This window comes from Copidosoma floridanum, unplaced genomic scaffold, assembly GCF_036245765.1.
Source record: "Copidosoma floridanum isolate Cflo_tuat_1 unplaced genomic scaffold, Cflo_Japanese_pri ptg000004l, whole genome shotgun sequence".
In the NCBI taxonomy this organism is placed as follows: Eukaryota; Metazoa; Arthropoda; class Insecta; order Hymenoptera; family Encyrtidae; genus Copidosoma; species Copidosoma floridanum.
Window position 1 is genome coordinate 15,045,128 of NW_028321881.1, and position 12,928 is coordinate 15,058,055.

General features: G+C 33.7%; 2 protein-coding genes across 2 annotated transcripts in view; both read right to left on the bottom strand.

The window, feature by feature from the left end:
- The window catches only part of Apoltp (Apolipoprotein lipid transfer particle), a 2,496,658-nt gene that overhangs the window by 13,592 nt on the left and 2,470,138 nt on the right, over positions 1-12,928 (bottom strand). The window lies entirely within an intron of this gene.
- LOC149375749 (uncharacterized) lies at positions 11,747-12,367 on the bottom strand. Its single transcript, XM_089598029.1, has one exon. It carries the CDS (start codon positions 12,365-12,367, stop codon positions 11,747-11,749), a length of 621 nt encoding a protein of 206 aa, XP_089454155.1.

Sequence of the window (12,928 nt, forward strand, 5' to 3'; positions counted from 1 at the left end):
ACTATCCACCGCTCGAACTCCTAATATTGATTACTACTTGCACACATCACAACGGAGCCTACAAATCAATGTGTGCTCCTCATAGTGTGAAGCAAATAAACTTCAATATGGAATGGGTTAATGTTAATGATGATGACGATAATAATATCGAGCTGTAAGAATGCATTGTATTATATTGTATTTTAAGAACAAGATGTTTAACAAAATCGTTTTGTAAATCATCTACATTTTTTATTTAATATAAACTGCTTTTAAAAATCATACAAAAATGTTTAACAATTATTTCCCTACCACTGCACATTTTACATTACCATGCAACCCACTCGTTAACACAAATGAATTTTTGTATGCATATAACTACCACGTGCACAAGCTGCACACGATTTCGCACATTCAAACAACGCGTGTAAGCTAGCGCTGCAGATGACTTGTGCACATTGCATCGCGCACAAACCTAGGCTGGAATTGCCATAGGTTATCTATTTTCTTCACTGTTGTAAGTGATATTGTAAGCATATCAATTGTTGCATAAAGCAGCATAAGAATGTCATGCTTAGTATCATCTATATTCCACCAAAAAGTTAAAGGGGAATAACTTTATTTGTCAGACGTAAGGCGAAACCTTCGGCCAGACTTTGAGCCAGACCTTCAGCCAGACGGGTGATCTCTGGCTTTTATCATTTAGGAAGAAAAAGAGTTATTTTTTACTTAACAAGGTACTTAAAGTTATGTATTTTAAAAATAAAACGAACTGATGTTATGTGATTAGAGGTACGCGAATAATTACAGTTAGTAAATTGAGCATAGATATATGCGTATGGATGATTCCAACGTATTTAATTTAGATTTATGTAAATAATGACGCTGTTTCTCCTGCAATGATAAAAGCCAGAGTTAAAAGTATTTTTTATCTAGTGCCACCTTTTAATTTTATCACCGTTTCTCCCTTGATCTGCAAACTCTGAGCTTAACTATCCTAACTGCGAGTACACCTTAAAAAGTTAGAGATACTATCAATCTTTGATCACTTATATTAAAACGAAATTTCTGCATTCAAATTTTCAATGTGTGTAAACATTTTGGGTCCAAAAACTAGCCAAAAAGTAGTGTCTTGCTCATTATATTTTGAAAAAAAGACTAAGTGGGTTGATGGCACTATACAACGTTGGTTTGTTAAAGTATAATATATAAGGGATGAATTGGTACTCGTATGGCTAAAGATCTGACACAAAGTCTTTTTCTTTTTGACTCTTTAAATAAATATATTTAAATGATTCTTTAAAAGCAAAATTGTAAGGACAAAAGTATTGTGTGTCGTAAAAGTAGGTTATTTGTCTTAGCAAAACTTAATTTCATATCTGGGAATCAGCAATCATTGACACAACAAAAGGTTCAGAGTAACGCAGGATTTACAAATAGTAGATTTTGGAAACTGGACGAGGAAGTGGTGGTGGAGTTGAGATCTAAGCTGACTGTACCCGTAAGCACTAGAGCAAGTAAAAATAGAGAGAGAGAGAGAGAGAGAGAGATATGGAGATACAGACAGACGCACCCGAGCCTCACTCCTGCCAGACTGTTAGCGCAGCACTAGTACTGCTATCACAGGCCGCATAACAGCAATTGTACTGGTACTAGCAAAAATATATAAGTACACAGAAGCATACCTACAAATACCAAAATAATATACATATAGCTATGGCGTGACAAGACCTAACGCTTTGATGGGATGAAGTCATGATTTGACCCTTTATCGGAAAAATTCAATAAGACTAAAACAGTTTCTTCTTTAAAAAATATTTGGGATGACACCAGTAAAAACTCCCTAATTATTTTTATATTTAATTTAATTTCTAGCCAGAAAATGAATAATTTATCGTTATATCGTTGAAAATAACGTGATACGCTATGAACAGCTAGTTTACGAAGGAGAAACGTTGATCTTCTAATAAAAAGTACAGAAACTAAGCACAAATTATAAATTGAAAACATTTGTATAAAAAAACTTTGAGTTTTCTTATGCAAAACATCATAAATTTCTCTAAAATTTTACTTTTAAACCTAGTTTTTAGGTCAAAATCAAGGACTTCCAAACATAATCTCAAACAAAACAATGCTATTGAAATGTAGAATCTATATTTCGAAATAAGGTGTAACGGTGAAAAATGGCCTCTACGTCCCAAAATTCTTCTACTGATGCAACGTACATCCAACGTATATACAAAGTCTTAGCTTCTTCGAATTTTTTTGTTTTTGGAGAGCTGTATATACACTGAGAGGAGGAAAAGAAAATGCCAGCAAACAACCAGTTGATCTGTGAAGATACAGCAGCGCCAGCAGAAAAGGACTCGAAGTGTGTACGTGATTACCATGACACACAGTAGCTATGTCCAAAGTGACTGTGAGGGGAGATACGTGGAAGCAGCAGTAGTAGTGGCCACTGCTCAACGGAAGGATCGCGAGTTAGTCTCGAGGAGTGTCTTGAGCTGAGCACCTGAGTGCGAGCAGTGAGAGTTCCAATGATTTTAATGATGCTTAGCTATGCTATAGAAATGCTTAGTTAATGTAGTTAACAATATCACTAAAATGATGTATGAATTTTAAAAAATTTTAAAAATAAAAATAACCCACTAACAATGTTAAAAAATTTTGAACATCTTAATTTGAAATCGGGCTCCAAGCAAGTCCTCTTAAGATAAGGAAAAAAAAATTGGTAATAGGTGAGTAATTTATTGCTGTAATAAGTTTTGGATATTTTTTTTGGTTTGACTGAGTGTACAACGTCACACTGTGCACTCCCTCACTTGGAACAGACCAGTCAAGCGCCATGTAAGGTTTCATCTGCTGCCCATGCTTTGATCACGCATGCCAGAATTTGTTACAAGAGGGAACCACCAGAATTACAGAGTCATTATCCGTGTGTGAAAACTTTCAGTCTAATTAGCAATAACAATGAGAAAACCAAATATGCATAACAAACTGTCACTACTTTTCAAACAGCTTCATGGTAGACATTATGGTATTATGGAATATAATTGTGTGGGTACGAGCAGTCCACTCAGCGCAACGTCACCTTAATACTTTCTATACTTTAAGCCAAGCCCTTAAGAATCAATTAATGCGTCATAAAAGAAAAGTCACATTTTTTACTAGTAACTACAGCAAATTTCTCTATCGGACACAGGAAGGTGCTCGTAGTCTTGAAGTCAGTGGTTTCTTTCATCTTGAAGATTGGTGTAGCAACTCAGCTTGATGTTTGTATGTGGATATATAAGTGATAGCGTAGCCATCTAGTGCGCAGTGGATCGTGCCTTTTGTCTCTTTTTTTTTTTGTATACTCCGCAGTGTATACGACCTGGCATTCCTGTACGTTGCAAAGGTGTGGACAGCTTGAGCAGAGGGGATCTGGGGTAGCTGTTCATATGGAAAGACTAGTGGTCACGCAATCTACGATAATACGCCTGCTGTTCTTTGTTCAATTGATGGGTCTCGCTTATAAAACATTGTTTAAGATCTATAGAATTTTGGACAGATCCTTCGTTTGACAAAGAACGTCTCATATATAAATTTATATATAGACACATGTAGGTGTGTGAGTATTTGTATCTGATATTTTAAGTTCTGAAATACAAAACATACCTTTGTAATTTAAACTGAAGGAAATCCGCGTGTGTATCACGTTGCATTGCATCTGACATTTTAATTTTTAGGGAACTACATAAAACTTGTATTACAAAACTGAAGGTAAAAATTATCCATACAGTCATTATTAAATAGAAAATTCAGATTTCAATCGCCATTTTGTATCGATCATTTTTCAATTTAATAATAAAAGTAATAAGTTCGTAATCAGAGACGAAAAAAATTGTTTGTAGTAATTTAAACGAAAAAACACACAATAAATCAGAATTTTTAGTTTTTGGCCCCCATTTTGTATCCACCATTTTTAAATTGTATAAAAAACAAAAAATTCATGATCAGAGACCTTCAAAACTCCTGAAAACTCATGTTTACAGAAATTTTTTTTTTTAATCTGTTTTTTCTGTATTTCCCGATTTTTTGAGGTTAGGGTTTGGACTCTTGAGAAAAAGTAGCAGTGACACACTAGCTCTTGATATCTAAGGAGTTTTTTAAATCAAATGAGAGAATTGTGGTGTTGGCAGATTTTTGAGCAAAAAAAGTGCTTCTTTTCCCACTGTGCGTCGTGTCGTCACATCACACTACATCATGGTATACAAACCATCTTATTATTTAAGTCTATTAAGTTCCACTGAGACCGTTAATTTTTTAAATAATTTAAGTAAGAAATGTTCCCTGTAAAAATACATTTACTCTAAAATACTTCAGCTAACTTTAGAGTTTAAGGTCTTCGTTTGCTAAAAGTGTTAACCACGTTTGCTGAAGTAGATAATATATGGTTCTTTCTTAACATTCAGTGGCGCTGCCACTCGTATGTTCATTCTATGTTTATCATCATATTGTTTTTTTTTCTTAAAACATGTAGCGTACACATCTATGTATTTAAATATTGATAGTGCTACATGCGCTTTCCATTTACTATGTTTCATTATTTTCACAGTTCCCCATAGCATTCTACGTTTATGTATAATTTTATCACCTAAATACGTAGAAATTTGTTCACATCTATACATCTATCAATTAAGTATATGCTATCTTCAATTCGAGCAACATTACGAGCTCAAATTACCTATCTTAAGATAATATTCTCTCTACTGTCAGTAGTCCAGAGGCTATAGAAAACAATATAAATAAATTCGTACAGCCAACTTTTTTTCAGTCATCATAATGTCTCTTTTACTTTTACGATGTACATACAGGCTACGAAACTTTGGGCAACCAATAAATTACTGTTATTGTTATTACCGCTATTATCATATTTTTTATTGAAATACTGTTATATGCAAAATTTTGTTTACAACATCATTATTTTAGTTTTTTCTGTTGACTACTAAGAACATTTTTGATGTACTTTACTAGATGCTCGAACTATTTCTAAAAAATATCTGATAAACTGCTGAATCATGCCCTTCTTTTTTCCCTTTTCCTTGTAAAATAGTTTATCGTTGCTCTTGTACAAGTACTCTCGTTTTTGTACTAGTAATACAGGGTCTCTCAATTTTTTGTGATTAAACATCTCTTATGTTTTTTGAAATTTATTTATTCATAACATCCACCCAAAAATTGCGCTTCAGAACCCAAAATATTGTACATTTATCTTGGCTGTATAAGAGGGCTTGCCTCTACTACCTTTTCGTCTTGTTTTCACTTAAGAACTGTTAAAAAAAAAAACTAGCCATTGTACCAACGCACTGACTCATTGTTACTGGCTCTTGTACCTGAATACTTGTTCAACATGATTTCTTAACCAGTTACCTTACGGTAAGTGATAAGCTCAAAGTATGTGTGTATTTCACATTACCACAATACACTGAACTCTATAAAGAGAACAATTAATTACCAGTGTATCAACCATCATTGAACGCACTCATTTAAGGTGAACACATACGATGCATGAAAGAGCATGGCTGAAGGCGTAAGACATTTTCTTAATCATTATCGTCGCTGCCCTGATTTTAGTGAGCTGTCATTAGTGCTTTTTCAATTTCATTAACTGTAGCTCCAATCTATCTTATTCTCTTCGGTCGTGGGAAACATGTCCATACCTTTGGTATCGGAAGCACTTTGTAATGATGAGCCTCCTTTTGACACTGCAAAAAACGAACTTAACTTCGACCCTGCCGGCGAGTTCTACTTGCTTGGTAGCCGTTTCATCAATAGTTACTACCGTCATTGTCTGGCCTTCACCGTTGGCTTCACGAAGTTAAAGCTTCAAATCATGATTTTGGTTTTCAATGAGTTTCTCATCGGATTTCTTAGTTTCTTTTTCTTTGACAGAACCATCCAGATCGAGGATCTCCAGCATTACTTTTCATGCAGTAGTTACCACTATTTTTTGATCAGCTACTGAATTTTTCACGTATTAACTAAATCTTGTGACATCCTTAATTCCCATGGCTCGTAAGAGTAAATCTTGTTCTTTGGTGGTGACAACTCTTTGCCCAACAGCTTTTGTTTCATCAGGGTTGAAACTAGTTTTCATAGACCTTACTACTCCAAAAAAAATTTTTTTCTTCAACTACCTTTACCAAAACTTTTGTCATCGTGTTTGAATTTTTTTGGTCTTTTCTATAACTGGAAGAATACCTCTTTCTGCTTGTTATCACCTTTTCTCTGTTTTTTGAAGATCCCTGTATTAATTTTTTATAGAATGTAACGTTTTTCTTTTTTTTGGCATCATTTATAACATCGATTTTGAGTTTTCGTTTACTTAGAGGCTGTTTCTTAAACTTGACAAAATAGGTCTCATTTCCGACGGTTTGATTACTAAACAAAGTTACGTTACTACATCCACTGACATGGCTGTATACACTTGTACAATTCAATTTTCTGTCATTATTGTGTAATTAGTTGAGAGATTAGGAAATTACCATCGTCCATCAAAAGCGTCTTTGTGGCCTATCCCAGAGTTTGTGGGGCCAGAGACAGTCAAGCGGGCTTGCACTAGATCGAAACTGCTGGTGGATTTCTTTTAAGAGATAACCACGAAAGATACTTCTTCTCCCTCGACGTTTCTTATTGTGAAGTTTTTTTTGTGACGAACTGATTGCTGAGGGTCAAAAAATCTTCAACGGAAGATTTAAGTCGATAAAGGCTACTTTTAACCTGGATAAGATAGGAGCTATCGTAAAAAGTGTTGTTGCCACCAAAAAAAAATTTGCTTCTAAAAGCAAGAGGGGTTCGAAATGCCACAGAATTTTTCCAAAGTGGTGAAAGATAGTAGATAGCCAAGGAAAAGTAGTCACTACAGCACAACGACCGATTATTAAGGTTTGTGACCTAGACAGTATTGCTTAAGAAGGAGAAATCAAGGAATTCTTTGAGAAAGTCATCAAAACCATAATCAAGATTTAAAGGTTCAACTCCTGAAAGCAAAGCTCTTGGAACAAAAAATAGTTTTAGTCACGCTCGATGAAACATCTATAAAGTAGGTAGAGTATGTAAGTAGGATTATTGTCAGATTTATTTTCTGTCGCATAAAATAGAGGCTGACCGTGACAACATGCTTCCGATGCCCAGGGTATGGTCATGTATCACTATCATGACGCTGGCAGTGGGAAATGCCCAACATTTAGGAACAGGCCAGAAAAAGGCCCAGTCGGGTGTAAGTAAAGAGTCAAGGTTTTGTAAAAAGGTAAAGGCTCATGTTAACCCACGTTGCACTGAGTTCGTTTATTTATTGGCAAGAGAAAGTATCAAGCACAAAATGGTGCTGGCAAAAATGTAGCCGAGGTAGACTAGATCTAGGTGCTGATTCTCAGAAACTCTAAGTCCAAGGCACCTCTAACAATTGATGACTAGCTTGCTCTCGAGTGCTTTGAGATTTGATGATATTTCTGGTGTCTCCACCCTAAAGTTATGCTAACGCGTTTCTGGAGTGAATCTAGAACCACTCACGAAAAATAGAATTTTCGTGGGTATTGGTAGTCTAATAAAAGAAATCTATGGTATCTCAGTTCTGTTGTCTTTACCGTGTGTATTAACGTATTTTCTCCTTCATCAAAAAATAAACTACTACCTCGACTATCCACGATAAGGCTTTGTTTACGTCAGCTTGTTTCATGGGGCTCTTTGCCTCAGTCATGAGTTGGTAATCATTTTGCTTGTCTCTTACGTAGGTAATCAGCAGAAATTATAAAAAAAAACGTTTCAGTAATGGAAAGTAAATGACTGAAGTAAGAATGTACTGTAAAAGAATGTGTTAGCCCAAAAATAATTGTAATTCAATGGATTTAGTTAAAAGATCAAACTGCAAACATATTTAGAAAATCCTTTCTAGTTTTCTTGTAAATAGAAAAAAAATACATTTATTACGAAAAACACCTCTTTGGCTCTTGGCATTTATTTCACTCTGGAACCACGTTACCGTTGCGTAAAGGTGAACCCACTGGGGAGATTATCATCTCACTTAGCATTAGCCTACACTCCTCTTCAAAGTCTTGCTTCTTCACTTTTATCTTACTTGAACCTTTTCCTGGCCTCTTCTATTGCTTGTTTAAATATGGGGCGATTCCCACTTCCTTTCACTACTTCTACCACAACTGCTATCACTATTTCAATTACTACCACTATTACTACAACACCGATTATTATGCTAGTTTCCTGATACTATGCACGTGTGTATCCAGGTGATAGAAAGAGAAAGGGCTCTTACATTTAAAAAACACTGAGTAATTGTTTTGTTCTGCTAGACCAACAAATACTAGCTACGAATATAATTTTTAAAAACAATGCAAGAAAGGAGAGCAACGTAAGCGTTTTTAGCAATCAGAGGCAAGGTTAAATTGACTCTATCATCCAAAGTGAAATGGAGATGAAGGTAAAGCAAACTTAAGAAGTTAAACAAGCTTAATTATAACAAAAGAGTTAGAAAAGACGCTGAAGCCATTTCACCAAAAGTAATGAAACATGGCTACGGTTATTTAAGATAACCTTGATGCTACTCTTAAATACTTAATAGCAGTAGAACTATTGGAGATTAAGAAAGGCACAATGAATTCTGGAATAAAGCATTCAATATTCTAAAGCACAAAGAGCGTACGAGAGGTAATTTTTGACAACATGGCCAAAGAAAAACTCTGAACGGTTCTTTCAAAGAAATGAAAGAAGTCAAGTGGAACAGGAGTACTTGAACTAGCACTAAGAAAAGCAAAAAATTGTGATCAAGTATTCAAATGACAAGGAAGGTCTTGAGAAAGATAGCTCTTACTAGCTTAAAAAGGACATCAGATCACTGAGATTCAGCATTTATGCTTAGCTTGAATTCGTACGCTGTATTTAAATAAACACCACTATGCGCTTGATACTTTTCCTTCCTAATTAGTTATAGTACTCACCGCTACTCAGGATCACATCACTTCTCTAGCTTATGTCTTTTTTATACGCCACTTTTAACACTCACCTAAATACTAGGCAACAGTCATTTCCCAGCTCATGTAAAGTGTCATCTGCTATGCACAGGAAAACTTGGTCTCGCTGTAACAGCCATTTCCCTATGATTTTAACTACCAGATATAGAGCACAGCTTCATTCTGTCTACTTCTTTATAGACAAAGACTAGAAATTATGCATATTCATTAGGGTGTCCCTTATTTACTAATATCTTTTTTTTGCCATGCCGCTCCCTAAAAATCTTCTATTTGGTAAAAAAATGACCCCTGAATTTTTTCAGATTTTAAAAAAAATATTTGTCCATGCCTAGTTTGAAATAACGGTTTTTAGTTCACGTATGCTTATTATGCTTGATATAATATACTTTCTTAAATGAGTTTGCTTAAAATTGACCTTTAACAATTCGGAAAGCAAACATTATGTATTCAAAATTTGTCGTAGAATCCGAATTTTCACTGATTTTCAACCTTAGAGTGCACCAGATAGCATAAAAAGGTCTTTTACGTCGTTAAGCGGCCTTTTTTTAACGATTTTTTGTTAAATAGTTCTCAAATTTTCACTTATTTTCAACCTTCATTCACATTAAATAGCGTGAAAAGGTCTTTGATGTTGATAAACGGCCGTTTTTCAATGATTTTTCGCATTAAAGCTCGATAAAACTTTCGTAACTAAATAAAAGCAGCAAATTTATAGTGAAATTCAACGTAGAATATAATTTTCTACTTATTTCCAACCTACAGTTTGATGACATGGTGTTAAAAGGTCTTCAACGGCCATTACCGGCCAGTTTACAATGATTTTGCAGAGGAAAGGGATTTGTAAGATCTGGCAAGCTCAACGATAAATGAAAATTGATATATTGACGAAAAATTATAATTTTCTAATATTTTGATCTAAATTTAATGTAAAATTATTCCTATCCCCTCTTTATATCCTGGCAAAGATGCGAGACGATGACGCCACAAGTAATCGAAATGACTTGTTTAAGATTGTATCTGGTATTAATTTACTTTTTTTTTAATTTAAGAATAAATTTAATGCACTTGCCAGTACTCGATTCAGTTCATCTTAATTAATGTAATAGCTATGGCTTTGCTTGTGTCTTAAATCACGTGACAAAGGCAGGGATGTTAATTTAAGTGAAGTCTTAGTTTTAGAAGTTATAAAAGTTATAGAAGTTACATAAAATGTATCAACCTACAGTTTGATTATATAGTGTTAAAAGGTCTTCAACGGCCATTACCGGCAAATTTACAATGATTTTACAGAGGAAAGGGATTTGTAAGAGCTGGCAAGCTCAAAAACGGATAAAAAGTAGTATACGTTGCTTGTAATTTACAGGTAAAATATTTGTTTATGTTAGAAAAAAATTTGATACTTATAAAATAAAACGTTAATTGTAACTGTGATCTTTGCATTAGTACCAACGATTTTTACAGATATCATTTTTCTTACCTTTTAATGAAAAAAAAAAAAAAAAAAAAAAAAAAATTCTGTTTAGTAATAGATAATAGGAAAGGAAAGAAGCTAATAAGAGGCACTGAGTAAATCTACAAAAATAATAATTATGGAGGAACAATTTTTTTATCAAAAAAATAATTTTATACATTAACATTCGTCAAGTTTTATTTATTTTTTTTATTTTTTCAGTTTTTTTACTATTGTGTTTTTTTTGAATTATCAAATTCTCTATGAAATTTGCTTACATTTTAAACCAAAAATCAATTTTAATCTTCATTCTTTGTGACATTCATATGATCTTGAGCCAGTTTGACTGCTTTTTCAGCTGCATCATTAACGACTCGTAAATTTTTTACGATTTCTCAACCATTTAAATCATAAACGTTTTTAGACTAAGTTTTACAGTCGGTTCTCAAAAAGTTCTTATTCATATCAAATCCATCAAAAAAACGTAATGACTGCCAATTAATAAAGTAATTTAATTTCACATTTTCCAAATTTTCTAAATCTATATCAGAATGGATTATATATTTTTTCAAAATAAAATCATCATTCTCTACATCTTTTTTTAATGCTAAAATCATTCGAACTTTTATTTCAAAAGATATATTCTCATCGAAAAATGAAATGGCACTTGCTTCCGTGGATAAATACCATAAATGCCTCGTGATTTTTTGTAAGACAGCATTGGATACCAAAGGATCGACTGCAGCATAATTATGGAGCTTTTTAATAAAATCCAAATCATTTTTCGGAGCTTGCACCGCATTTGGAGCTAAAAACCAGGCTTTTACATGGATGAAAACAATAAATATACAGACATCAAATAATTTTTACAATTCTGAAGCATTGACTTTGAAGGTTTTACGAAATAAAAATATTTTTATCGAGTAAATCGCTTTTGACATCCACCTAGCATGATGGTATGCTCCCGGCTTTTGAATTTTGAATGATTGAGGTTCTCCTAAGAAGATTAAACATGGTTCAAGCAGCTCCTTATAATCATCTCTAGGTTGATGCTCTTTCAAACAGCTTTGAAGAAATGGTAGTTTTCGTTGGATACGTGCCATCGTCTCTGGAGCTATTTTGCGGCCCAAGGGACCTGCAAAGCAGGGCTCGAGATATGTAACGTAGCCACGGAGCAATAGCGCTTATGTGGTGAAAGCTATTTTTCCTACCGAAGGCATAACAGCCTCTCAAAAACGCCTGAGGTAGGAAAAATAATTATTTCGTTTTTTTGTGAAAGTAATGATGAATCTTAGAGTTCATCAGTAATATTATATTTTGTTGGATCTAAATCAAGCCACTGATCATGAAATCTCTTAAATAATGGCACATCGAGACCTTTAGTTCCAGGCAATTTTAGTTGAAAGACGGATGCCAAGATGACTTCGTAAATATGGTGTCGACAAGGTAGATACAACAAATTTCTGTCAAGAAAATAATCAAGAATAATTGCAGCGCCATTTACATTACCCAAATTTGCATTCGTGGTATCGCAGCACAAAGCCTTCACTTTGTCTAATAGACCCCAATCTTTCAAAGTTTCATAAATAGCATTAGCTTGTGTAGAACCTTTTCCATCAGGAAGGGCTGGTATATTCAAAATCTTTTTCGATTCACCATTTGTAACAAGAATAGGTAAGTGGTCAACTTTTTTATGAGTCCAAGCGTTAGGTATTATTTTTCTATCCCAGTGAATAACAGCTGCTTCTAAATTTGAATCGAATGCGTCTTCCAACTTCTCTGCTTTCTTTTGACTAACATCGAGTCGAGCTCGATCAAATGAACTTTTATTTAAAATTAGAGTTTGAGTATCAATGCCCAAAGAATTAGCAATTATTCCTATCAATAAAACGGCTCCAGCATCTTCTGTCATTATGTCAATACTACCTTGAACACCTTTTTTTCGTAATAACGACCTTTCAAGATCAATTTTGAAGCAGTGCTTTGTTGTAAATTTGGTTCACTTGATGAATCTAACGAAGATTGTTGAAAGCTCTGAGCTAATTCATCTGATTCTAAAAAATATTGATAACTCATTGTATTAGCTTTTACATAGAGATTTCAAGTTATATGTAATTCAAGTAGTTAATATGTGATTTAAATACATATCATTTAATTTTTCAAATTTAGTGTATAATTCAAGCCTTAAGAAATATAAATAATAATGATACTTTCCAATATTTAAAATTGTGTTAGCTTTTTGAATTTGAAAGATTCATTAGCTTTTAATTTTTTGTTTGAATAACAAGTTGAAGAAAAAAGACAAACATTTGAGTAATACATCCTCAAAAACAAAAATACTACAAAAATATTGGAACAAAAAATGTTATCAAAAAATATGTTACGATGTTCATCAGTCATCTCATCAAGAATCAACTTTTCAAGAACTACCGTAGGATTTAAGTTTGTTCGCTGTAAACCAGAAAGCATATTA